General features: G+C 34.7%; 1 protein-coding gene across 1 annotated transcript; it reads left to right on the top strand.

Moving 5' to 3' along the window:
* Positions 1 to 9,885: 9,885 nt before the first annotated feature.
* Positions 9,886 to 19,715, top strand: LOC118739468 (Y+L amino acid transporter 2-like). The gene is made up of 4 exons (XM_036470823.1): positions 9,886 to 12,041; positions 16,984 to 17,202; positions 17,289 to 17,884; positions 17,946 to 19,715. Exons 1-4 carry the CDS (start codon positions 11,726 to 11,728, stop codon positions 18,330 to 18,332), a joined length of 1,518 nt encoding a protein of 505 aa, XP_036326716.1. The 5' UTR covers positions 9,886 to 11,725; the 3' UTR covers positions 18,333 to 19,715.
* Positions 19,716 to 24,680: the final 4,965 nt, after the last annotated feature.

The following is a 24,680-nucleotide window of genomic DNA, read 5'->3' as shown; positions in this document are numbered from 1 at the left end:
TTAGCGAACAGAGAGTGGAAAAGAGAGCGCATACCATACGGTTTTTAAAGTAAAATAGTGGCGGCCGTCAAGCAATTCATCTGGACTATTTTAAAAATAAGAATTAATAATTCACATAGATCGTTTTGCTGTATCACCGACGATATGTTATACCGTTAGCATGCGACGAAAACATGGAATTCAAAAACGTATTTTTAACCGACTTCAAAAAGGATGAAGTTTACAATTCATCGGAATATTTTTTTTATGTACCTATGTTGCCGGCAATAACCCGACAATGCACTTCAAATGATAGCTTTCGTATTTTACTGCACATTACAATTTTATTGGATGTTCAAAAAAGTCAATAAAATTGTCTTAGCTGAAGTAATATTGAAGATATGAGCGTTTAAGTAAAGAACTATTTACGAAAATGGACTGTATACATTTTTGAGCAGTGCCGGAAATATTTCTTAGTAAGTTTCCAGGACTATGCGGTTTTTATAAAGGGCATTTCCTGAATAATTTAATGTATAAAAGATTTTAAAATAAAACCATTTTTAGGGATCGTCAACGATCGTATGGAGTATTTTTATTTTTCTCCATATTACACATCGTGTTTGTTATCTTTGCGGCTGCGTTTCAGAGGTCGGCAGACGATTTTTAAATTAAAACGGCGTTGAGATAAAATCTAGGAAGTTTTTACAATACACATATTGTGGTACATATGTACATATGTACAATTCATCATAAATTTTCGAAAATAAGTTACAAACAAATTTCACTCTCACAAAATAAAACAAATGTTTGAATAGGGTTGCCGCGTATTTAAAAAGTGGCATACAGTTAATAAGTTGGATCAATTATTAAAAGATTGGGTATCAATCGAAATGGGGTTGAAAAATATGTATTTCTGAACTATATTCAGGGGGTTGCCACATGTTTAGAAAATCTACTTAAAAATATTAAACTATGAGTGTTAATCGTAAGCGATTTATGAAAGCTTTAGTTTGAAAATATGTTTGATTTATGTATGTATATTACGCCGTGCGACAAAAACCAAACATTTTTAAAACACACGAAAAAATCAATATAGTCATAAAACTAGGAGCCAAATATTCGTAGTGTATTTAATGTTTTTGGGGTCGCTGAACACGAATCTGAAGTCCGTTTTGCTCCATCACGTCTGGATTTTTTTAACCTCAAAAAGGCATCCCGGATTTTACGTGACAGAGAAATTGTAAATTGTTAAAGTTGTCTTCCTTTTTATTTTATTTTTTAAATTTTTTTATTGTTTTTTTTTTTTGTCTTATAATTGAGACAAATTGAATTATTTACGCTTAGGTAGTGTCTCTAACCTGCGTGCAAATATTTTTCGCCTAAAATCTTTGTAAAGAAAAAATAATTTTATTTTGGATTTCTGTGAAGAATGCTCAATTGCGTTAAGTGTCCTTAAGTGTTCAACAAAAGCCAATGTGTTTGTGTGAAATTTAATGTAAAAGTGTAAATAATTTGTTTTTTTTTTTTCAAAATACCTCAATACATTTTAGTTTCTTTTGTGCAACAATGTATTTATTAGATTTGTAAAAGGAATATTTGAGTGAAGTTGAGTGTTGTCAAGTATTGTTATTTTAGAATTTAATACCATGTAGGAAAAATGTGCATCTACCTACATATAAAGTATTTATTTTGTACCCAAAAAAGGTACAAAAGTATTTTAAATCTCACAATTATCGGAAATAACATAGTGGCCTAAAGCTATTAGCTCCGTTACTTTAGGCAAACTTTCGTCTTATGCCATTGGCGATGAATTTTTATGAAGCCATCATTATACATAACTATTTGGAAATGTCCAAAGCTAGTACTTGTTTTGGAAGCAAAACAAATTTGATCAGGGGTCATTCCATTTAAAAGAGGAAAAAAGCATAAATTGTAGAATGCCTTAATTATCCCTATTTCAGTAGTAACCTCTTGCTAAATGACTACATTTGATTAATCTATTGAAAAATATTAAAAAATAAAAAGCAGCTGTAATTTTCGTCAATGGAAACCATTACTTCATGCACAATTACTAACACCAGTCACTAAGACCTGTCTCACCTGTCACAATTCTACAGCACAAAAAAATGTAGCTTGATAATTAACTAATTGGCTAAAACTACCTAGTTATAGTTCTCCAATTATCAGATTGTGGAGTCAAATGCCTCACCAGTCACAATGGAATGACCCTCATTTCAAATATATTGAAAAGATACATAATTTTGCCTCCAGAAACCAAAAGCCCAATTTTCATAGTAATTATTTAGATAATGTTTTTACCTTTTAACTAAAATCACTATTGTCAAATCAAATGCCAATTGTCGTCAAATAATAATAAAATATTTTAGAACAGAATAGTTCTTCAGTCGTGTACATGCGCTGCTAGATAGGCTATTTGTCCGTTCTTCGTATACAATAAAACGCATAAAATTTGCAAAATCTCATCGGTTCTTTATTTGAAACGTTAGATTGGTCCATGACATTTACTTTTTGAAGATAATTTCATTTAAATGTTGACCGCGGCTGCGTCTTAGGTGGTCCATTCGGAAAGTCCAATTTTGGGCAACTTTTTCGAGCGTTTCGGCCGGAATAGCCCGAATTTCTTCGGAAATGTTGTCTTCCAAAGCTGGAATAGTTGCTGGCTTATTTCTGTAGACTTTAGACTTGACGTAGCCCCACAAAAAATAGTCTAAAGGCGTCAAATCGCATGATCTTGGTGGCCAACTTACCGGTCCATTTCTTGAGATGAATTGTTCTCCGAAGTTTTCCCTCAAAATGGCCATAGAATCGCGAGCTGTGTGGCATGTAGCGCCATCTTGTTGAAACCACATGTCAACCAAGTTCAGTTCTTCCATTTTTGGCAACAAAAAGTTTGTTAGCATCGAACGATAGCGATCGCCATTCACCGTAACGTTGCGTCCAACAGCATCTTTGAAAAAATACGGTCCAATGATTCCACCAGCGTACAAACCACACCAAACAGTGCATTTTCGGGATGCATGGGCAGTTCTTGAACGGCTTCTGGTTGCTCTTCACTCCAAATGCGGCAATTTTGCTTATTTACGAAGCCATTCAACCAGAAATGAGCCTCATCGCTGAACAAAATTTGTCGATAAAAAAGCGGATTTTCTGCCAACTTTTCTAGGGCCCATTCACTGAAAATTCGACGTTGTGGCAGATCGTTCGGCTTCAGTTCTTGCACGAGCTGTATTTTATACGGTTTTACACCAAGATCTTTGCGTAAAATCTTCCATGTGGTCGAATAACACAAACCCAATTGCTGCGAACGGCGACGAATCGACATTTCACGGTCTTCAGCAACACTCTCAGAAACAGACGCAATATTCTCTTCTGTACGCACTGTACGCATTCGTGTGGTTGGTTTAATGTCCAATAAAGTAAACTGAGTGCGAAACTTGGTCACAATCGCATTAATTGTTTGCTCACTTGGTCGATTATGTAGACCATAAATCGGACGTAAAGCGCGAAACACATTTCGAACCGAACACTGATTTTGGTAATAAAATTCAATGATTTGCAAGCGTTGCTCGTTAGTAAGTCTATTCATGATGAAATGCATACTGAGCATCTTTCTCTTTGACACCATGTCTGAAATCCCACGTGATCTGTCAAATACTAATGCATGAAAATCCTAACCTCAAAAAAATCACCCGTTATAATTGGTAAAAGAATGGATAAAGATGACAAAGTTGTGTCATAATATGTAGACAAATTTTATGGTCAACACAGTTCAGCCTATATTATTTAGAAGGAAGTTTGATGTAATCTATTAAAAATTAAAAATTAAGCATTTAAAATACCCTAGAGTTTTTCTTTAAGCCGTGCAGCAGGGTCAGGGTCACACATACATATACTTGACTCACAACAGGGCTTCGATACGTTTATTCAAAGTCAGTTCATTTGAGTTCAAGGCGAATTTTCAGTCGACGCTTACAAATTCCAAAGCAAATATTTTTGTTCTTGATTTGATAATAAGCAAGTAAATGCTTCTTCTTACTTGGCGCTAATAATAAATAGTAAGTAAAGTAAATGCATTAATAATTGTACAGATTTTAGAAACAATAAAACATTTTTGAATAGTAGAAGATTAAGTCCAACTTCAATTGTATGTAGTATACGAGTATTTACAATTTCTTTCTTAGTTATCAGAGGAATAAATTCCAGGGAAAATTGTATGTGATAGCTAACAAAACCATAAATGTATCCAGTTTTTTTTTTTTTAACAATTCTTATGTTCAGGCATTGTTGTTTGCTTCTTGTTGATTATTTTCCCTTTTTTTCAATACATATCTATTATTGTACTTGTTAACTAAGATGAACCTTCCTTTATTCTAAACAAAGCTTGACCTTCGATTTTTACCCACAGCAATGAAATTATTTGTTTCTTCTTTGACATACAAGCATACAAATTGAACCATGACCTTTGCTTTGTTTTGTTTGACTAAAGATGCAATTGCTTTTTACAGGCTTATACCTGTATACACACATATATACTTATGTACAAAAATACTTTCTGCAGTCGTAACTACAATGCTGATACGCATTTGCTATGTACATACATATGTACATACCTCAGTGACAACGCGAAAACATTTACATTTTCTGGGATAAAGCTGCTAAGCTCTTCTATAGATGAAAAAAGCGTATTCAAACTACACATGGATGTACATTAGGGTGACCCAAAAAAAAAATTAATGTTGGAATTTTGGATTATTCTATACCGAAAATCTATACCCTTGTTTTTTGTTTTTTAAATCAAAAAACACTTAAAGGTCGCTCATAGCGTTAAAAAGTTCCCATGTATTTTATATTCGAAAAAAAAACAATTTTTCGTAGAAATGGTTTAGAATCCTTAAAAATCTATATTTTTCAAACGGCAAACGCAGTCACTCTCTATAAGAGTCTTCAAGAATAATACCCAATGTTTTATTTAACCAGTTTTAAATATTAACTATTTTTTTTGAGTCTCACATAATTACCAAAAAATGCAAAGGCGGGGGGCCATAAAAAATCGTTAATATAAAAAATGGCTAAATAAACAATTTAGTATTATTCTCGCAAAAAAAAATGTAGAAAAAAGGGTTTTTCTTAACAGCGGTCGTCCCCCGGCAGGCAATGGCAAACCTCTGAGTGTATTTCTGCAATGAAAAACAGCTTCTCATAAAAATACAATCGCCTTTCGGAGTCGGCGTAAAATTGTAGGTCCCTCCGCTTTGTGTGACAACATCAAGGCGCACGCCACAAATCGGAGGAGAAGCTCGGCCAAACACTAACATATGCGTAAGCGCCAATCTATTATTATTATTAAACCATTTTGTTATTTTTAGTCTAGCGTTTGCTGAGACAACCTACTGAGGTATTTAATTACGGGTAAGGGTTATACTTTAAGGTGCCGTTGATGGCTTTAGGAACAAGTAATTTTCTGTAATGCTACATAACCTCAAATATAGGGAGAAACATCTATTTTTGCAATTTTAGGTTAGGATATCTTTTAAACGGGATCCAGCAGAGAAATTCTGACTTCACATTCAAATTCGGTGCACCGAAAACTTCGGAAAAGTAAATACGGCTTTGTGCTTCTGAAACCTTGTATTCCTTTGTAAGCGGTCTAACCTTCAAAGGAATCATATTTTGCACGCTTTCCATATGTCGTGCCCAGTCTCATACCTCCTGGGAACTTCCAGGGAGCTAGAAAAATGGAATGATGAACTGCATGCGCTTTTTAAGACATAGACATACGGTGACTTATCAGGGCTATCACTGAATCCGAACGAAGCATACACTCTGTGTGCAAATGTTCGTAGCAATTCGGATTCAGTGATCACATTTTCGTACATTTTACGAAAAACAGACTACGATAGCTTCAGCGATATCGCAGATTACGAAGGCTTAGACATGTACGTATTCGGTTATTCGGTCTCGACACCCATGTCTGGGCAAAGGGTGCGTGCCCACGAGTACAATTTAAGGGCGCAATACTGCATAAGCTCTTTCATCGCTAGTTATCCAACTCTACCTCGGATTAGTAAAATCATTTTGATTATGGCTGGAATTAAGAGTTTCTTAACATAATTTTCAACTGAATATAATGACTGTCGTAGCCAAGTGGTCGGAGGTATGTATGTCCAGGTTCGCTCCTCGCGGAATAAAAAAACAGATCGAGACAGTTTTTCAGCACTGGTCACCCTTCGACATTCAATGGCTGAACTCCAATTCTATTTCTGCTATGAAAAAGCCAGTGATAAGATTATACGAGTATGTATCGTGAATCGAGCAAATGCACTTTCTTGTAGCCATTCCTTCAAGCATTTTATTTAACAATATCACAACTGGAACTTTACTTAAACAAGCAGCTCGCATTTTATCATACGTAGCAGCGAGTTAAGTTTGATTTCAGGTATTTAACACCTATGAAACCGGTACAAAATTCGGAGACGCCTCTTTTGCGCACAGCACAGCGCAGGTGTTGCAGGTATATCGATTCAAGTTTGGCTATTTTTTTATTTTTTTTTGTTTTTATCTATAAATAACTAAAAAATTGTAGGCACCGAATCGTTGAACATTTTGCATAATTGCAATTCCGCCATGTGCAGCAACTATTAGAAATTCCATAGCGAAGGCTTACACCGGTTGGAAGAGGCCAAAAACTTGTTAAAATGTGCATACAAACATATGTATGTACATGGGTGATATATATTGCATGTGAATGTAGTTTTACTTACAAGAGCCAAATGGAAAGCATGTCCGGAAAACCAAAGACGGTTATGGGTGAAACGAAATTAAAAAAAGATAATTGAGCTAATGAAAAGATCCCTATAGAAAAATAATTATTTATGTACATATATGAAATTAAAAATGCAACTCGTGGGTGCACAACTGTTCACTCAGATTAAATGCCTTCTTATCTGACTATGCTAAAAAGTGCTTTGAATATATTTACATACATATATGTGTACATATCTACAGAACATCAACATGTTGGTATTTGTTATAGAACACAATATGCTGTCGCCTTTGATTGTAAATTATGCGCTGATAAGCTGACACTTCGTGTTAATTTATTAATTAGCGCTTAATTGCTCTTAAAGTAATTGAGATTGCAGCAGACACTCGTAGAAGTCAATGCACAATTTACCGGATAGCTGATTTTTCCACGGTAGCAGATAGTCAAGTATGTACTGATAAGCTACAAATCACTTTTATTGGTTACTAGGTACATAGTAATAAACAGATTATAGTAACTGGCTTTAGTTTCATTCATAATTTTAGTTTAAGAAATTACTTCTCTTAAGAATAATCGGTTAGATCTTGAAGATTCGATATGTTAAGTTATGTTATAGTAATTGGCCAAGGCAAATGACGCTCCTGGACATTTTAGACTTTGTCCTTTGTGACACCACGAAAACTGAACGGAGACCAATTATTCTGTCGGCGCAATGCAGCGAGCCGTTTACGAAATTAAAAATACTGCTAATTTCAATGCCACAGAACTCCTCCGAAGTTGTCAGAAAGTGCGAGACACAATGTTTCCATCTAAGCCTCGCGAAGGCTGGGCAATCCAATAGATAGTGCTGAGATGATTCCACCTCATCATGCTCCTGACAGCTAAGACACAAGGGATCAGGTAGCATTCCCAATCTTACCGCGTAAGTACCAATCGCATAAGACTTTGCAAGAAAATCCAGCTCCTTTGACCGCACCCGACCCACCCTAGGCCGAGAGGTTCTTTCAATTACGTATTTTCTAGTATTTACCCAGTGCTCGCTGAGCTTAAATGAGGGCCATCCGTTGTATAGTGAGCCGCAGGAGGACAGAAGCAACACCAACTGCTCCCTATCCGGTGATAATTTTTCAAAGGTGAAGATTAGAAATCAGATGGAAAAAATTGCCATCAAATAGGCTGAGGGGCTAATCTGAAAATTATCAGTAACATTTCAATTAGCGACTTGATGGAAAGTGTTTTAACCTAACAGAACCAACTAGAGTATAGAATAGTAGGCCCTTGCAAAGTGTACTGGACAAACTGTAAATCAAAAACAAGATTACGTTACGGTGGGCTACAGCTCATGGGCGCTTTGATAGCAACAAAAGGACCTGAATGGCCCTAAGATTTTCTGTGGTCTATCCAAGAGATCCACCGTAGAGCTTGCAAAGAGGCAGGTGGACTGTCAAAAGATTTATATCTCTCTTTTGTGGAGCCTTTAAACGATTGCTTAATATTAGCCGGGAGGACCTAAGAATTATCAATGTATGCCTGACAGGAAACTGCTAACTAATTTACCATACTTGTAAAATGAGACTTTCTGTGGAGACGAACTACAGCTTTACTTTGTGGTTGCCCAAGTAAAAGTAATCTTAGGCTTACATAGTAAGTAGTAACTCGGAAACCGCTGGTGATAGCAGAGGATGAGGGAGGCACCTACTGCGATGGAAAGACCAAGTGGAGGACTCAGGCTTCAGTTGACATTTCCAATTGGTGTCAGTTGGCACAGAAGAGAAACGACTGGCGTGCTCTTTTGGAGTCGGGCAAAATCAATAAATAAAAGAGACGAAAATGTAAAATGTATTGAGTTTAGGGGTGGCCACCACTTTCCCACAGAAATAAAAATTGCGTCACGGAGTGTCAAAGACAACTGGCGCCATAAATTCAAAAGGATGTAGCGAGCTTCAAAAAAAAAATTTGACGAATTCGTAAACTATTGGAAGATCTATAAAACTGAATCCACAAATCTCAGAATTTTTAACACAACACATGCTCAAAAGCTTTGAATAATCATAAAAATCGGCGAGCTTGCAACAAAATTGTGTAGTTTTCAAATACGAGTATCACGTCAACGTACAGGTAATAAAGCTTTATACATATTTTATTTTCTTTTTTTTTTGTAAATACCAAGTCCATATAAGAACTTTAAGTTCTGCCACCAAAAATGTGTTAAGCAAACGACTTAAATGGAGAAACTGTTTTGAGCAATTGAGTGCGTGAGTGAGTAAGCGAATGAGCAAAATGAGTCAGAATGTGTAGAATAATGCGTGGAGTACTTGAGAAGCCTAAGAAAATTTGTATGGCCTGTTGTTCCGGTGTGTCGTCTCTTTATTTTTGCATTTGTTGCTGCACTCATATTCCGCGACCTCATGTGGCTTTTATGAGTTATTTAGTAACGTATGTCTGTACCCTGCAGGAAATGTATCTATAAGTTAACTTGAAGTTGATTAGGAAGGATGTCTAAGGGTCACTATTATATGTACCTATAATTGTTTTTTAGGAAAGCTAACTATATTTGTATTGCGTTGGTCAGATCTCTGCATTAGGTGTCAACTAACTTGTAAGGAACTACGTTTGGACATAAAATATAAATAAAGAAATTTTTTTTTATAATTTGTTTACCTTTTTTATTAACTTATTTAGCATTACATATTTGTTTATATATTCTGCTGTAGGTAGTCCCATATTTGAATTCCGTCAGACATAACCTCAAAATGATAATATAAAATTTTGATCTTTATTTTATCTGTCCTGAATTCGAAAAAGCATTTGAGAAGTGCAGAAAAAAGTGTATTCAAAGTAATTTTTGTATGAGGATATTTAAATCGTCGATGTTTTTGCAAAACCGCCCATCGACCAGTTGTAAAACCGACTAAATCGCCGTTGTGGCAAAAATGAGATTTGGTAACTCTGAACTCCAGGCATCGGGATTTATGCATAAAAATCGGTACTAAAACCACAGATTTTTAAAATAATAGCTAGAGAAAATACCGCCTATCAAGGCAATGTCTTCAAAGAATAAACCGTTTTTTCGCTCTCCTGTAAAATATTAGTGCCGTTTTGCAATTGGTCGATGGGTGGTTTTGCAAAAACATCGACGAAATAGAAACTTCTTTAAAGGAAACAAACTCCAGATTACGTCTGCGTGACTCCTGCATGACTTTACAGCTCACTTTAAGTTAGTTTGTCATAGCTAATTAAAAGTCAGCTATTCATCGAAATCCTCCAAAAAAGCTAACTGCAAGTTGGTTATTTTTTATCAATTGATCATTTTTTCTGCAGGGTATGTTTATCTACTCAGACAGATCGGGTGTGTTGTGTTTTGTATGCTGAAGTTTGGCGCTGGTGCTGCCGTTTTGCTACACATTCACCACATTCTGCTTGGTGTATCGTCGTCCACCAACCTTTGGCTGGCAGACAAAGTATTTAGCTGCTCGAAACAACCGGCCAGCTGTGCATATAAGCATTGCTTGCTTGGTAGACAACAGAATGTTTTTCCAGTTTTCTTTTAGTATGAATTGAGCGCGCAAATTGTATGGACGTGAAAACTGTGGCAGCGAAGTCAAAGTCAAAGTCAGAGGCGATTTTCTTTTCTCATTAGGCGTGCTAAGACAATGATTGATATGGAATAGTTTAACAAGAGCAGAATATTTTGCATTGGAACTTTTTTTTGTGGAAAGAATTGTTGGACGAACTTTTGGAAAATTTATATCTACATAATTTTCTATGCAAAAATAATATTTAATGCTAAAAGAATATAAGAAAATGTTCGCAGATTTGCAAACCGGTGTTTAAATAGACTTTTGACTTAAGCTTTGAACTAAAAAGCAGCGCGACCACGTGTACACTCAAGCATGAGCTGAAGTAAGAGAATTTGAGTGAAGTTAACGCAAAATAAAAGTGACGAAAAAATAAAATAAAGTTTTGCGGCGCTAAAAAAGCAAAGCTTCTTGCAAAAGCATGTGCACGTTGAACTAGAATTTTTTTGTAGAATAAAATATAAAAATTATATAAAAATAAAAATACAAAAAAAAAACAAATAACCGCAAGAATTCCAGCAACAAAAGGCTCATTTGCGCTATATGTACATACTTAGGTATATGTATGCAAAACGCGCCTTAAAAATATTCTTTTTTTGTTTTTGTACCTACTTTAAATACATTTGTTTTTGTAACGTTGCTGACAATTCCGCTCATCGTATTCAAGAGCGCGCCAGTGAAACTAGTAAATAACAGCTTTCGTTATTCAAAATGCAAATTTCGTCAACGTTGGCAAACTGATAACGCACTGGGGTGTGTGCGTACGCGAGTAAATGCGCCACGCTGCCTCAACCCAGCAGTTAATGTGAAGCGGGAATAGTAGTAGTGAATTTAAATGACACATGCGAAAAAACAAACTATCTGAAAATAAACGAACAAATAAAATACCAAAAGAACTAGCAAAGCTAAGAAGCAAAAGAAAAAATTGCTATTTAACGGCCATAAACAAGGCAAACAGGGGGCACAAGCGTCAGCGTGAGCGTGAAAAAGAGTGCTTATGTGTATACAACTCGCGCGGCTGATGCAATACACCGCTGTGATTGCTAACAACAAACACGGAGATTAGTGAAACTATATAAAAACATAATTAGAAAGTAAACCAAAATCTTCAAACCCCCAAAGAAAAGAAGCAAACAGCATTCCTGCGCATGCGTACAATCTTCCTTTTTTACACCCTTAAGAGCTTAAGCACCTTCGAAACCGAAAAATCTAACTCAAATCCTATACAAAACAACCCTTATTCCCAGCTCATACCTTGAGCAGCAACGCTCAACGAACATCACACATCCTACATTTTCCAATTTTCTTGCCTCTAATTGAGTTAGCAGGCAGCACAATCGGAAGTCTCACACAAAACACGCTCACAAACTCTCAACACAACACAATGGCTCGCATACAGCCTGGTGATAATGTAACTCCGCGCCCCCTCTTCGATACACCCGTCAATTCGATTGCGGATGTGGGCGCACAACATAATCTCTCAACAGATAGTTCCAGTCAAGGTTCAGGTGTAAAGCTTAAAAAACAAATTGGCCTGCTTGATGGTGTGGCAATTATTGTGGGCGTCATTGTTGGCGCCGGTATTTTCGTCAGTCCCAAAGGTGTGCTGCTCTACTCAGGTTCGATTGGTCAATCGTTGATCGTTTGGATTTTATGCGGCGCATTGAGTATGGTTGGCGCGCTTTGCTATGCAGAATTGGGTGAGTAATGATGAATGTAAAAAAATAACGTTTATGTATTTATTAACCAGATATGTACATATATTAGGGTGCCTCACCAAAAAAGTGTTGGGGGCTTTCCACCGGAACTATAAAATTTGTTCTATTTTTAGACATTCGCCAAAATATTTCGGAAAAATATATACATACATAGGTTTGCCTAAAGGGGAACGTTGAAATTTTTTTTTAAATTGTATGCAGACCTTTTCAGCTTAAGCTCTTCTATCATCTGAGGTGATTTTTGGAGAAAAAAATTTTAAAAACTGAATTTGTTTATAAAAAAACTTGATTTTTTGGGGTATTTTCAAATCGGTTTTGCTCGCGTAACTCTTAATATTTTTCCAACATTTTTTGGCAGAGGTCTCAGAACATAATATTTTTTACAAATCCGTTGGAAAAACAGTACCACTTTTTTTTGTAGAGGGAGTGATGCACCCTAATGTATCCAGATAAGCAATTAAATGTGTGCCAAATATTTTTTGAGCATAGCACGTTTTTTCAGCTTCTTTGTATATATGAGCATTGCTCTAAATATGGGCTATTCTCTCACAATCGACTTTTATATCCAAGCACCAGGACGCTATGAGATCGCGATAATTTTATCTACTTAACTTACTTTGATTAACTTTCAAATCTTCTGTGGCTAATTACTGCCTTCGAACCAACCAGATGTGGGATTGCAAAGTCAAAATTTCTTGGGCAAAGTTTGTTCGAATTCATTTAGCTGTTTATGTTTGCCGTGAACAGGCCTGCCAAAGAAAGATATTCGTTCGGGTTTCTTTTAATTTTTTACGTAATTTTCTGCAGTGGATGTTCTAGTTCCAGAAAAAAATATAAATAAACTAGATACAAACCCAGTTTAAAATATTAAAAAAAAAAACATGTACACACATATGTAGGTATGTATGTATATACCTACATATATATCTGCATCTATAAATGGTATATGCCTAAAAATTGCTTCATAATAAAAATAACAGGCCTACTTACAAGTATTTCAAGGTCAAATAAAAAATATTCGGTTTTAAAAAGCAATAAGTTGAATGAGTTTGCTTAACTAACTTTACATAATTTTGAGTGAATAGTGCGCAAGACCACGTCAAGTGTTGCACAAAAATTTCATTGGTAAAGGATTTTTGTAAAAATGGTGTCTGCGGATGCTTGTTCATGCTATATGTTATTGACAATTATATTTAAGAGCATGAAAAAATTTTAAAAATTAATTCCTACTAAATAAAAAAAATAATAATTCCTACTAAATTAAAATTTAAAAAATTAACTCCTAAAAAAAATAGATAGATGAAATTTAGCACACTTATATTTTAGTATTTACAGTTTCTCATACAAAAACAACAACGTCAAATTGTTGTAAGTAAATATTTTCCCAATCATTTTTTCACAATAACATTTTTTTCAGTTAACAATAACATATTATGCACACTATTATAAAAAAGTAACTATCATCAATCGATTATTTACCTTTAATAAGCTAAAAAAAGTTGGTCGCTATCAATTGTTTCGAAAATGTTCAAAATTTTTTAACGATTGTAGTTTCGGGTGAATTATTTTTTAAATTTTGGCATACTTTAAAATATATGAAACTGTCAATGAAATGATGAAAAAAATATGGGATTTTTTTTCAAAATATTTACAATTGTATATGTCAGCATTACAAGTTTTCAAAAATCCGTAACTTAGCGTATCTTTTGTGGTACACTTGACGTGGCTTTACTCATTGTAAATAAACTCAACAGAGAACGCAAGATAAACGTAATTATATAAAGTAAAATAAATAAATATTTTAATGCTGATTGGTTTTTAATGCTAAGTACTCGTAGTTGCAAAGCCACCAAGAATGTCGTTACTGATAATGAAATTAATAGAGTCTGCCTCCAGCTGTAGGGGTTTTACCACCGATAATTCTTGAATGTATGATTCAGCTATAAAACTCAATTGAAACAAAAACAAAATAAATAAGTATTAAATGAAACAAATATTTGATAAAGAAATACTAAAAACAACATAACGCCTAATTACCTAATTAACAATCACTTATCCAAATACATTTATGTTTGAACTCAACTCCCACTCCAACACCGAAAAATGAGCGAACTCATAACACTCGACAAAAGTGAGCAAGAAAACTGAAAAAAGCATTTAAATTGATCAGTTCTCTATTTACATACATATATACTGGTATAAACAATAAATTTATTGACAAGTTGCAGAGGCACACGCGAACGAAAGAGCTAATACTGTTAGATAAAATTAAATAAATTTATAAACGATTAAGCAGAAACTCACCACCGGCACATTTACTTACATATATATTGGCATATGTGCGAAATGTTTATGAACCTCAAAAACAAAAATTTTATCGCTTGCACATTTGCTAGTACGTGGCCGAGCTTCTCCTCTAATTTATGGTGTGCACCTTGATGTCGTTACACAATTGGGAGGGACCTACACAGTCTTACGCCATCTCAGGACGGCAAATGGTTTTAATAGAAGCTTTTTTATGGAGGTTTACCATCGAGTCCTATCGAGTGGCGACCGCTATTAGACAAAAAATTTTGTTTGTTGGGATGTTGCTCGGACCAGAGATCAAATCCTGGACTTACAGAGTGGTAGTGCGCACCTCTAGCCACTCGACCACGGTGGTCCCGTAAAAAGTATGAGCGAGCGTAGAATTGAGTTAAATTTAAGAAACACCCAAATATTTAGATAACACTGAAGACACCAAGCATGATGCAACGTACTCTATGCCACTTCAAAGAACTTACATCAGCCTTAAAGTTTGTGGCCAAATGCCTACGTTTGTATGTGCATTGTGTGTAGATATGTATGTATGAATATACACATATATGGTAGGCATTGGAATTTCCGTTTAGCATGTTTTTAGGTCATTACGAAATTGAAATAATCAATCTATCAATTCCTTTTTATACATAGATAAATACAGTAATTTGGTTTTGTTGTATAGTGAATTGATTTTTGCCAAAACAAGAACACTTCAAGGCTTGGTATTAATTTGGTAGGGGAATAGAAAAAAAACATATATGTTAACGAAAAGAGTTGGCAACGAAAAGTTGCCTCAACACAATCAGACAAAGTGAATAGACTGACGTTGAGCACCACTGATATTTATTTACATACACACAAAATCATGGGAGTGCGATATTTTGACTAGTGTTGACTATTTATGTTTTGTTTATTTAATTTTTATTATTTTTGTTTATAAAATTCTAGCTGGGGCCTATTTCATAAAAGTGACTGGTGCGACAATTGTCGATTCTTCTATAAAATTTCACTGCCAGAATTGTCGGCGACTTTTTTTCTGTTTCATATACGCTTGTAGGCAACTGTGAAAATGTTTGGAAAGCGACAGTGATATTATGAAATAGTATTGACAATTGTGCTGACAATTGTCACTCTGACAAAGTTGCCGCGACAATAGCGACAAAACCAAATAGCTCCGTCAGAAACCTTTCACAGGAGAGTTTTGTAAATTTGTTTATATGGCAAATGCGCGCATTTGATCACTTTTAAATAATTTCTTAAAACTAAAATAATGCAAATGCAATTATTACATATGATTTACAAAGAAATTTAATATGACTGGCGACAATTTTAAACCCCGACAATGACAATTTGTCACTTTTTCAATGGAATTTCTCATGGAATTTATGAGGTGGTGACAATTATTTTTATGAAACAAAACACCCAGCTAACTGTCGAAATGTCACTGACAACATGGAAAATGCCTGTATTTACAAAATTATCACTGTCGCTTTATGAAATAGGCCCCTGGTTATACAATAAAAACCATGGGACAAATTCATAGTCGAAATAAAGTCGACTCTATTGGTAATTACGGCGGTTTGTACAATAACTATACAAATTTTTAATCACAATCTTTTGATATAAAGTTTTGTAATATAATGAAGTACAAGTTTCAAGTTGGTAAAAAATTCCGTTGATTTTTGAAATTGTTATTTTTTTGTTGAATGTGTTTCGTTTTTTTTTTTAATTTAGAGTGAAAGTTACTAAGTCAACTTTCTATGAAAACTATATTTTGATACAGGAGGCTATAGAAATTAAAAAAAAAGTTATCATTTCGAAAGGGTTAAAGGACCTTATTTTATAGTTTCTCGTTTATATTCACTGAAAGGAAAATTTGCTAAGTCCAAAGGATGCTCCGAAAATTCGATAAGGCCAAAAACGTACGAAATCTTTTAATAAAGATCGAATCCCTCTGATTCGTATGGAGTTTTGCTTTAAACAGGCAAAATTGTGTATTAAAAGTTTTGCGAAATACTTGAAGAAAATGGTCATAAAAAGTTATTCCTCGCCTGTAAAATTTTTAAATTGGGACTTAGCAACTTTTCACTCTAAGCTAGCGATATGTCTATGTACATACATCTAACTCTATTCTTTTAAACTGTTACAAACGACCGCTATGTGAACAAAGTAATAATACCCTTGTGCACAAGTGCGCTCGGGTATAAAAAGAAAATAAAAAATTGTTACTATACACATCTGTTTTTCTAAATTTTTAAGTCGTCGCAGGAATTTGGAGTTTTTACTAGTGCCGGCTTTTTGTGGCTATATTTTTGTTTACACATAGTATTTGAACTTATTTATAAGTATATAGACAAACACACATTGTTATTATATTTGCACACTGCGCTTAATAGACTGTAAGAGCTTAAGAGCGCACTGCCTTATTTTTTGCTAAAATGCTCTTAGATGGCATCTCTTTACAAGGTTGTTATGCGTTGCCAACTACGAGTACATACGGAGAGTGCGGCAAATGGTGTTCATAACTTAATTACCAGGGCCGGATCTACGGTGGGGGGAAATATGCGACACACGAGGTTTTTTTCGATTTTTATTAATTTTCTACTTTCTGCCTCTATTTCAGGTACAATGATCCCCAAATCTGGCGGCGATTATGCTTACATCGGCACAGCGTTTGGTCCACTGCCCGCTTTCTTATATCTCTGGGTAGCGCTGCTTGTACTCGTACCAACTGGAAATGCCATAACAGCGCTCACATTCGCACAATATTTGCTGCAACCATTTTGGCCGTCATGCGATGCGCCCATAGCGGCGGTACAACTGTTGGCAGCCGTGATGACATGTAAGATTTCGTATATTCCGCACTCCCAAATAACTAAGTATGAGAAGATTTAAAAAATTTTTGTTTGTACTTCTTTTCTCGCTCAGGTATTCTGACAGTCATCAATTGCTACAACGTACGTTGGGTGACGCGTGTCACCGACATCTTTACCGGCACCAAGGTATTCGCATTGCTTGTGATAGTCGCTGCTGGCGCATGGTATCTCTTCGCCGGCCACACAGATCAGTGGGATGAACCAATGCGTGGCACCTTCACTGCACCCGGTTTAATAGCGCTCGCTTTCTACAATGGTCTCTTCTCGTACTCTGGCTGGAATTATTTGAATTTTGTCACAGAAGAGCTAAAGGATCCATACAAGAATCTGCCACGTGCCATATGCATCTCCATGCCGGTGGTGACGCTAATCTATGTGGTGACAAATGTTTCCTATTTTTCGGTGCTCTCGCCAGACGAGATGTTGTCTTCGGACGCAGTCGCTGTGACTTTTGGCGATAAAATGCTCGGCTTCATGTCCTGGCTCATGCCGTTCTTTGTCGCCTGCTCGACTTTTGGTTCATTAAACGGTGCCATATTTGCCTCTTCGCGTCTCTTTTTTGTCGGTGCACGAAATGGTCATTTGCCTGCGGCGATTTCACTCATCAATGTGAATTGTTTGACGCCTGTGCCATCGCTGATATTTCTGGTGAGTGTGCAAATTATTTATTAGTTTTTATTTGCTGTAATTTTTGAACGCTCTTCCGCAGTGCGTCATCACCTTAGTGCTGCTGTTCATCAAGGACGTATATTCGCTCATCAACTATGTCAGCTATGTGGAAGCGCTCTTCACGCTACTCTCCGTGTCGGGCTTGCTATGGTTGCGTTATAAGCAACCGAAAACAGAACGTCCCATTCGCGTCAGCCTCGCCCTACCAATCATTTATCTGCTGACGTGTCTCTTTCTTGTGATCTCATCCGTTTTCCAGTCACCCATCGAAGTGGGTGTAGGCACTACCATTATACTCTCCGGCATTCCCATCTACTACCTAACCATACATCGACCAGTGAAATGGCTGACCGGTCTGTCACAAGCGATTAATCTTTGGTGTTCAAAATTCTTTATTTGTATGCCAAACCAAGAAAAGTTCGATTAGTTTTTAAGCGTTGAGTGATAGGTTAAGTTAAACTAAGACGAATTACCGGAATAATGACAGTAGCTGTAATTTACTGTGACAAAGTTTAGGGACAAACGCATGAATAAATTAGTTGTATTGTATATAAGTCGGTAAAGACCTTTTAACGAAATGGGGTGCCTAGAAAATCCAATATGTGGAAAGATTTGTGTGCCTTCAAATCTTCGGTTATAAATTAGAAAACGAAAACAATCGAATTGCTTTACCTCCCCACCTTATAAATGTGAAAAATACATACATAGACACCATATATATACGAATGTATAAATTCGAAGTGGGAGAGTAGTGATAACCATATAAAGCTAGTTTTGTCCTAACTGATCTAGAACAGCGATTCACAGAGCTTTTACGCTGCATGCGTCTATGCAAAATATAAGAAAGCTTAAAAAATACCCTACACGTTGCACTTCACCACTATATATAAAGAAGTAACTATCAGAGAGAGCTTTTATTCGGAATTAAACTTTATAAAACCTATTCAAAACTTTAAAAACCTTCTCCAGCGAGATATGTTTTTATCGTGATGACTTAAGTATTATAGAAAGTATAAAAATATTTAACAGGTTTCGTCTGCCTTTGAATTTACCAACCGTCATCTAGAGCAGTGATGCTCAAAACAGCGCCCCGGTCGGAAATCTTCAAAGCTCTCTCTGAGCTTCACTGATCTAGAGCCACATAGAGCTTTTATTCGGCGTCCTTCTACGTAGGATTAACAGGGAGCTTAAATAAGACCTGTACGCATGCTTATAAAGCAACCAACTGTGATCTAGTGGCATGACAGAAAAAACTGGAAAACAAAAACCACAAAATCACCCCGCCGTCAGAGCTTTTTAAGCTTTCTGTATATGTATTATATCATTTGTGACGAAAAGATACCCCCAAGTTGAAGCTTTTAAAGCTTTCTATAGATTGTATATTTAGAAATGCGCGCAGAGCAAAACCTCTCTATGATCGTCACAGTCACCACAAAAATGTATAACCCGGGAGAAGCTTTTTAAAAACTTTCTATATATTTAATATGGCTCCCTAGTAAAAGCTATATCCCATCGTGACTGATCGTCACTTGAAAATACTTTAAAAGCTCGATGACCTTAAAATTGTAAACCGATCTGTAATAAATAAATAATTCATATTTGGTAAATATTTTTCACTTTATTTTTAGTGATGTGCTGAGTCGATATTTTCAAGTATTGATCGAAACTCGGTACCGATTTAAAAAGTACCTTACAGTACATACTAGACCCACAAGAAAAAAATGTTGTACAGAGATTCGTTTTACAATATTGGTAACGTTTTTCATAATAAAATTTTTTCGTTTATTTCTTATAAAAATATAGTTATATATATGTTAGTTTCAAACTTTATCTAAAATTTGGAAAAATTTGCCAAATTTTCAGCAAAATTTCAAACTTTTTCGAAAGAATCTTTAGAAAATTTTTTTATATGCCGTTATATAGTCCATTCAAATTTTTCTGAAGGTGTCAGGCATTTTCTTCTATATAAAGTATTTTCGAAATTTTTTTATATGTCAGAACATGCACAATATCGTGGAAAAAATTCTCAAAAATTAACGGGATTGAATAATATAATAGATCAGCGCTTACACAATCTACATATTAGCGTTTGTCTGAGCGTCTCCTACGATTTGTAGCACGCACCATGACATTGTCACAAAGAACAATATTATAGCCCAAAAAATTCTGACCAAAAAAGATGGAAATTTTGATGAACATTTTAAAGTTCTATTCTAATGTTTATATGATAGAATAAACTACAATTTTATAAAAAAATTACAAAAATATTTTTTTTATGAAAAATATTACTAATATTGTAGAGCAAAATCTCTTTACGGAAACTTTTTCTACTAGGCATACATACATTGGCGTAAATATAAATAAGGAAGAGACAAAACCCATGTAAGTCAAATTTTCCAACCGTGTGTACAAAAATTTGGAAAATTCGACAAACTTTAATCGAAATTCTATGATTTGTATTTAGATTTCTTATAATCATTTTGAGTACACAGTTTTGTATTATAATGAAGTGCAAATTTTAGGTAGCGAGGGCTCTCCATAAATTTTTGGCAATGTTTTTTTTTTTTTTGAAGATGTTGCTCATTTTCTCCATACAAACAAATTGTCTAACATACTGTGTATGGAAGAATTCGCGTGAACACAAAAAATCAACGGTAAGCCCTAGCTACTTCAAACTTGCACTTTATTATACCAACTAGTATTTATTGGCCTAGAAAACTGCATTCTAAAAAATCTGATTAAAAAGTTTCAAATTTTTATGAACATTTGTTAAAATTCGTCGAATTTTTTTACATGTTCCACAAATTTTGAAAATTCGATTTACATGGACTTTTTTAAGATAGTAAGCTTTAATTTCATTAAACAAAAAATTAGTATTTTTTAACAAAGAAAAATAGCCTAAACTTACCACAATTTCTCTTCCCTATTTACATTCTCGCCACCGTATGTCTGTAGGTATGTACATACGTAAGTAAGCCGGATTACCCTGTAGAGGCTCCAATATGTACCAGTGCGATTGTCAAACTTATCCTAAGCTAATCCGACCTAACACACAAAGTAAGCCATCGTTTGTTTTATACTGAAATCCCTACGGAGTTGTAGTGATAAACTCTAAATCACAACCTGCATGACTTATCCTTTTCATTTTAGCAATTAAATTTCGATTATATTTGCGTTAGTTTACTATGCATATCAACAAATTATAATACGTATGTACTATAGTTGTATTGTAAATACTGCTATTAAGTTCGAAAATGAACAGTTTTTAGTTAAACTGAATAATAAAACAGGCTATTGTATGTTCTAAATAAATACATATGTATAAGCGGACAACGAATTGATTAAAAAGACAAATAAAAAAAAGAAGGAATGAATCTTTGTTATCTACGACAAAAAACCAGATGTTTAATAAAACAATATCGAAATAGTGTACGTAGTTATACACTTTAATTGTAAAAGATCAATATTATAAGAGAAAATTGTACGAAAAAACTTTAACTTTAACACGTAAAATATAATAATATAATGTTAATAAATAATAATAAATTTAAGAAATATTACATATATTAAGAAAGTTTTATAAAACAAAACTTTTGAATATTGTATATTATTAAGTTATGACAAAAGCATATTTTTTAGCCATAAGTAAATGACAAAGAAATATTTGTTAAAATATTATGAATTTAATAATATACTTATACACAAAAGCTTGTTTGTTATATGAACAATTCTGCAACTCAAGTTATGAAGTTTATTAATTGAATAAAGTTGATATTTATACATACATACACAAACAAGATATACATATAATCTGAATAAACATTTTTGTTAAATCTCAATTTTAGATACATTTGAGAATCAGTCCTTTTCTCAAATCTCATACGTTAGTTATCTGATGAATCTCAAATAACCGTTGATAGTGTTCTCAAACCAAAAAGGCTAATTTTTAACTGCCGTCCCTAAATTTAAGCGCTAAGCGTTGCGTTTTCCAATGCCAACGAATGCCAGCGCGCGCTTCTTATACCCAAGTCAACGCGGTGTAAATTTTGAAGTTTTGTCATTTCCTTAAGTTTTTATTCTCATTTCCTCTTTCACTTTTGTCCTCTCTCTTTCATTCCGTCTTCTGCATCCAACTTCAACACGTAACGCCCTGTCAAAAAATAAAAATGCCATTTGCTCGGCGCTAACGCCGCGTTATTTTGTGAGGCTTCATACAAATTTGTATAGGTATGAGGATTTTTGACAGTTCCTTGGCACTTGACGCGCCAATTTAGGGATGGCAGTAATATGGCATTTTTCTTTATTTTCACATTGAGAAATAGATATTGAATTCTCAACGTATTCTCAAATGTGAACGGAGCGGAACGAAATGAAATCTAGTTATTCTAATTGATATATCTGTATAGTACTGCTTCACAGTCGAAATAAAGTCGACTTTTTTGACAGCTTCTGGCTTTTTTTCCAGATATTCTATTGAAACTTATGTCAAAAAGCTGTCACTAACTCTTAAAAAATGCATGTATTGGGAAAAAATTTCCGCATTTTTCTCCGATTCGGGATTTACATATACAGCGCAATTATGAATACTCCCAGGGTTTTTGTTCTCCGGGAATTGGTTTCTCCCGAGAAAGAAATCCTCCAATAGTTAACTCCCAGGAAGTTCGGGAGGAGGAAATTCGAACTTCAAAAGAGCTGTTTGACAATTTTTTGACAGCTCAACTCCGCAATTCAATATAAAAAATCCCCAGAGAATTTTTATTCATGATAGGAAGAAAGGGAAAAGAAACAAAACTCCCAGGAAATCGGCCTGATTGTGAACTTTTCCCCACAAAAATGTTAAAATATTGTTTCATTTTAATGTATGGCATTTTCAAAAGCATAAGCCCTTTTATTATACATACACATAAATAATTGTTTTTAACATACAAATTTTTCGTTTCAGGCAGACAAATTGTTGGTCACTATCGATGCACACTGAGAAAAAGGATTAGTTTCGAGAACTAAAGATATTTAGTTCCCGAATTTTGACAATATTTGGGAACTGTTACCAAGGGTTGGAAACTATTACCATCGATTGGTAATTATAACTAAATATATTAAAGCTTCTAATATTCATCTAGGTTGTAACAAATCGTTAATTTAGTTGAAGGGTTTGGTTAATACTAATAAATATTTCTTTGAAGCATATTTCTACAAATTCCATTCAACTTAACGTATGGTTCATAAAAGGATGTTATTAAGCTCTGCTAATGCAGATAAGCTTTCTTTCAACACGTGGTTTAGTCATAGTTACCAAATCTTAGTTGAGGCAACCACGATTTGTTTTGAGAGTGGAACATATTCATGCTTGTGAGCCACCCCTAAAGAATGCTGAGCGCTCTCTGAGCACATACGAAGAGCGCCAGCTGAGCAATGCACACAGTCCCACTTATTGAATCGTTTGAATGCGCTAGTATGCCGACCATTGCATTGTGCGTGGAAATCATTGCTCCGCTACCGCTTTCGTATATGGGTGAAACACGCATGTGGCCCCAGAGCGCTCAGTAAGCTATGGCATGTCGATCGCTGCGCCATGTGTGCTATGACATGCCCATACTTGTTTTTCAGTTTCAGTTTTGCTATCATCGCGAGTTGTTTCGGTGCGCGCATAGTTTAAAGTTTAATTAAAAATATAAAGTTTGATGCCAACCGGGGTTTTTCAGTGGATATATAATTCATGTGAATTATAATTTGAAAGTGTCTATTTAGCTAAGGAAAAAGCAAAGCAGTATACTTCCAGCAGATATTGACCTGGGTTTTCGCACGACTGTTCCTGTTTCATCGTTGTTTTTTAGGAAATTCTTACCAACATATACATATGTATTATTTACTTTAGTAACTAACTTATGTAAATATGTACGTATTTTTATGCTTAATATATGCAAATAAAAGAAGAAAGTAAACACAACAAACATCGAGTAAATTTTTATTTGTGTCAAACTGAAACTTTTTTCCTAATAATAAACGGTTAGCTGATTCAAGTCTACAGCAAGTTCACAAAATTAATTGAAAACTTGTATCAACCAAAGCATTGTTTATATTTTCTCAACAATGATTTTATTCAACTAACAATATTGTCCAATCAAGGTAGTCGTTTTGTAATTATTAACAAATATACATTTGTCCCAACTAGAAGTCTTAAGTAAATTGCAGACTTTCGTGAACTATATATTTATTTCGCCATATCCAACTATGCCACTTGATCACTATAACCAAATCTTGGTTATTATAACTAAACCTTTTTCTGGGTGCAGCAGACTATTTTTTTCTTTCGTTAGTAAATTTTAATGACCTGTCAGTAGGTCATATCGGCAGATCAGCCACAAAACGATAAATCACAAAATGATATTATGAAAAAAATTTCACACAAAACAATAAATTCAATGCATTTCAATTCACTCAAATGAGAAGCGATTTTCCGACAAACAAATTGCGAATAACAGCGACCGCGTGGTCGAGGATCCATTTTTCGACTGATCTAGCAGACTACCGATAGACTGTGCATGTTGACAAAGATGGAACGGAACGAAATGCTACAAAATTTTTTTTTTTTTCAAATACTTCTCAAATCGTTCTTAAGTTGATAAACAATGTTTGAGAAAATTTTGAGTAATTGTTTAGTTTCAAATTATAAACAATGCTGGAAATCAAATTGAGAAATAAGATTTTCTCAAGCGTTTGAACATTATTTTCCAGTTTTAGTTGGGAATAAACTGTTTTTATTTTTTTGCATAGA

The sequence above is a fragment of the Rhagoletis pomonella genome, unplaced genomic scaffold (assembly GCF_013731165.1).
Source record: "Rhagoletis pomonella isolate Grant_MI unplaced genomic scaffold, Rhpom_1.0 Rhpom_scaffold_00005, whole genome shotgun sequence".
Lineage (NCBI taxonomy): Eukaryota > Metazoa > Arthropoda > Insecta > Diptera > Tephritidae > Rhagoletis > Rhagoletis pomonella.
This window is presented reverse-complemented; position numbering and strand designations above follow the sequence as displayed.

What these genes read in the sequence shown, in the direction of transcription:
- LOC118739468 (XM_036470823.1), top strand. Translation starts at nt 11,726, where the DNA reads ATGGCTCGCATACAGCCTGGTGATAATGTAACTCCGCGCCCCCTCTTC. An exon ending in GTTGGCAGCCGTGATGACAT is followed by an intron (nt 17,203 to 17,288) that starts GTAAGATTTCGT and finishes TTTCTCGCTCAG; the next exon opens with GTATTCTGACAGTCATCAAT. An exon ending in TGCCATCGCTGATATTTCTG is followed by an intron (nt 17,885 to 17,945) that starts GTGAGTGTGCAA and finishes GCTCTTCCGCAG; the next exon opens with TGCGTCATCACCTTAGTGCT.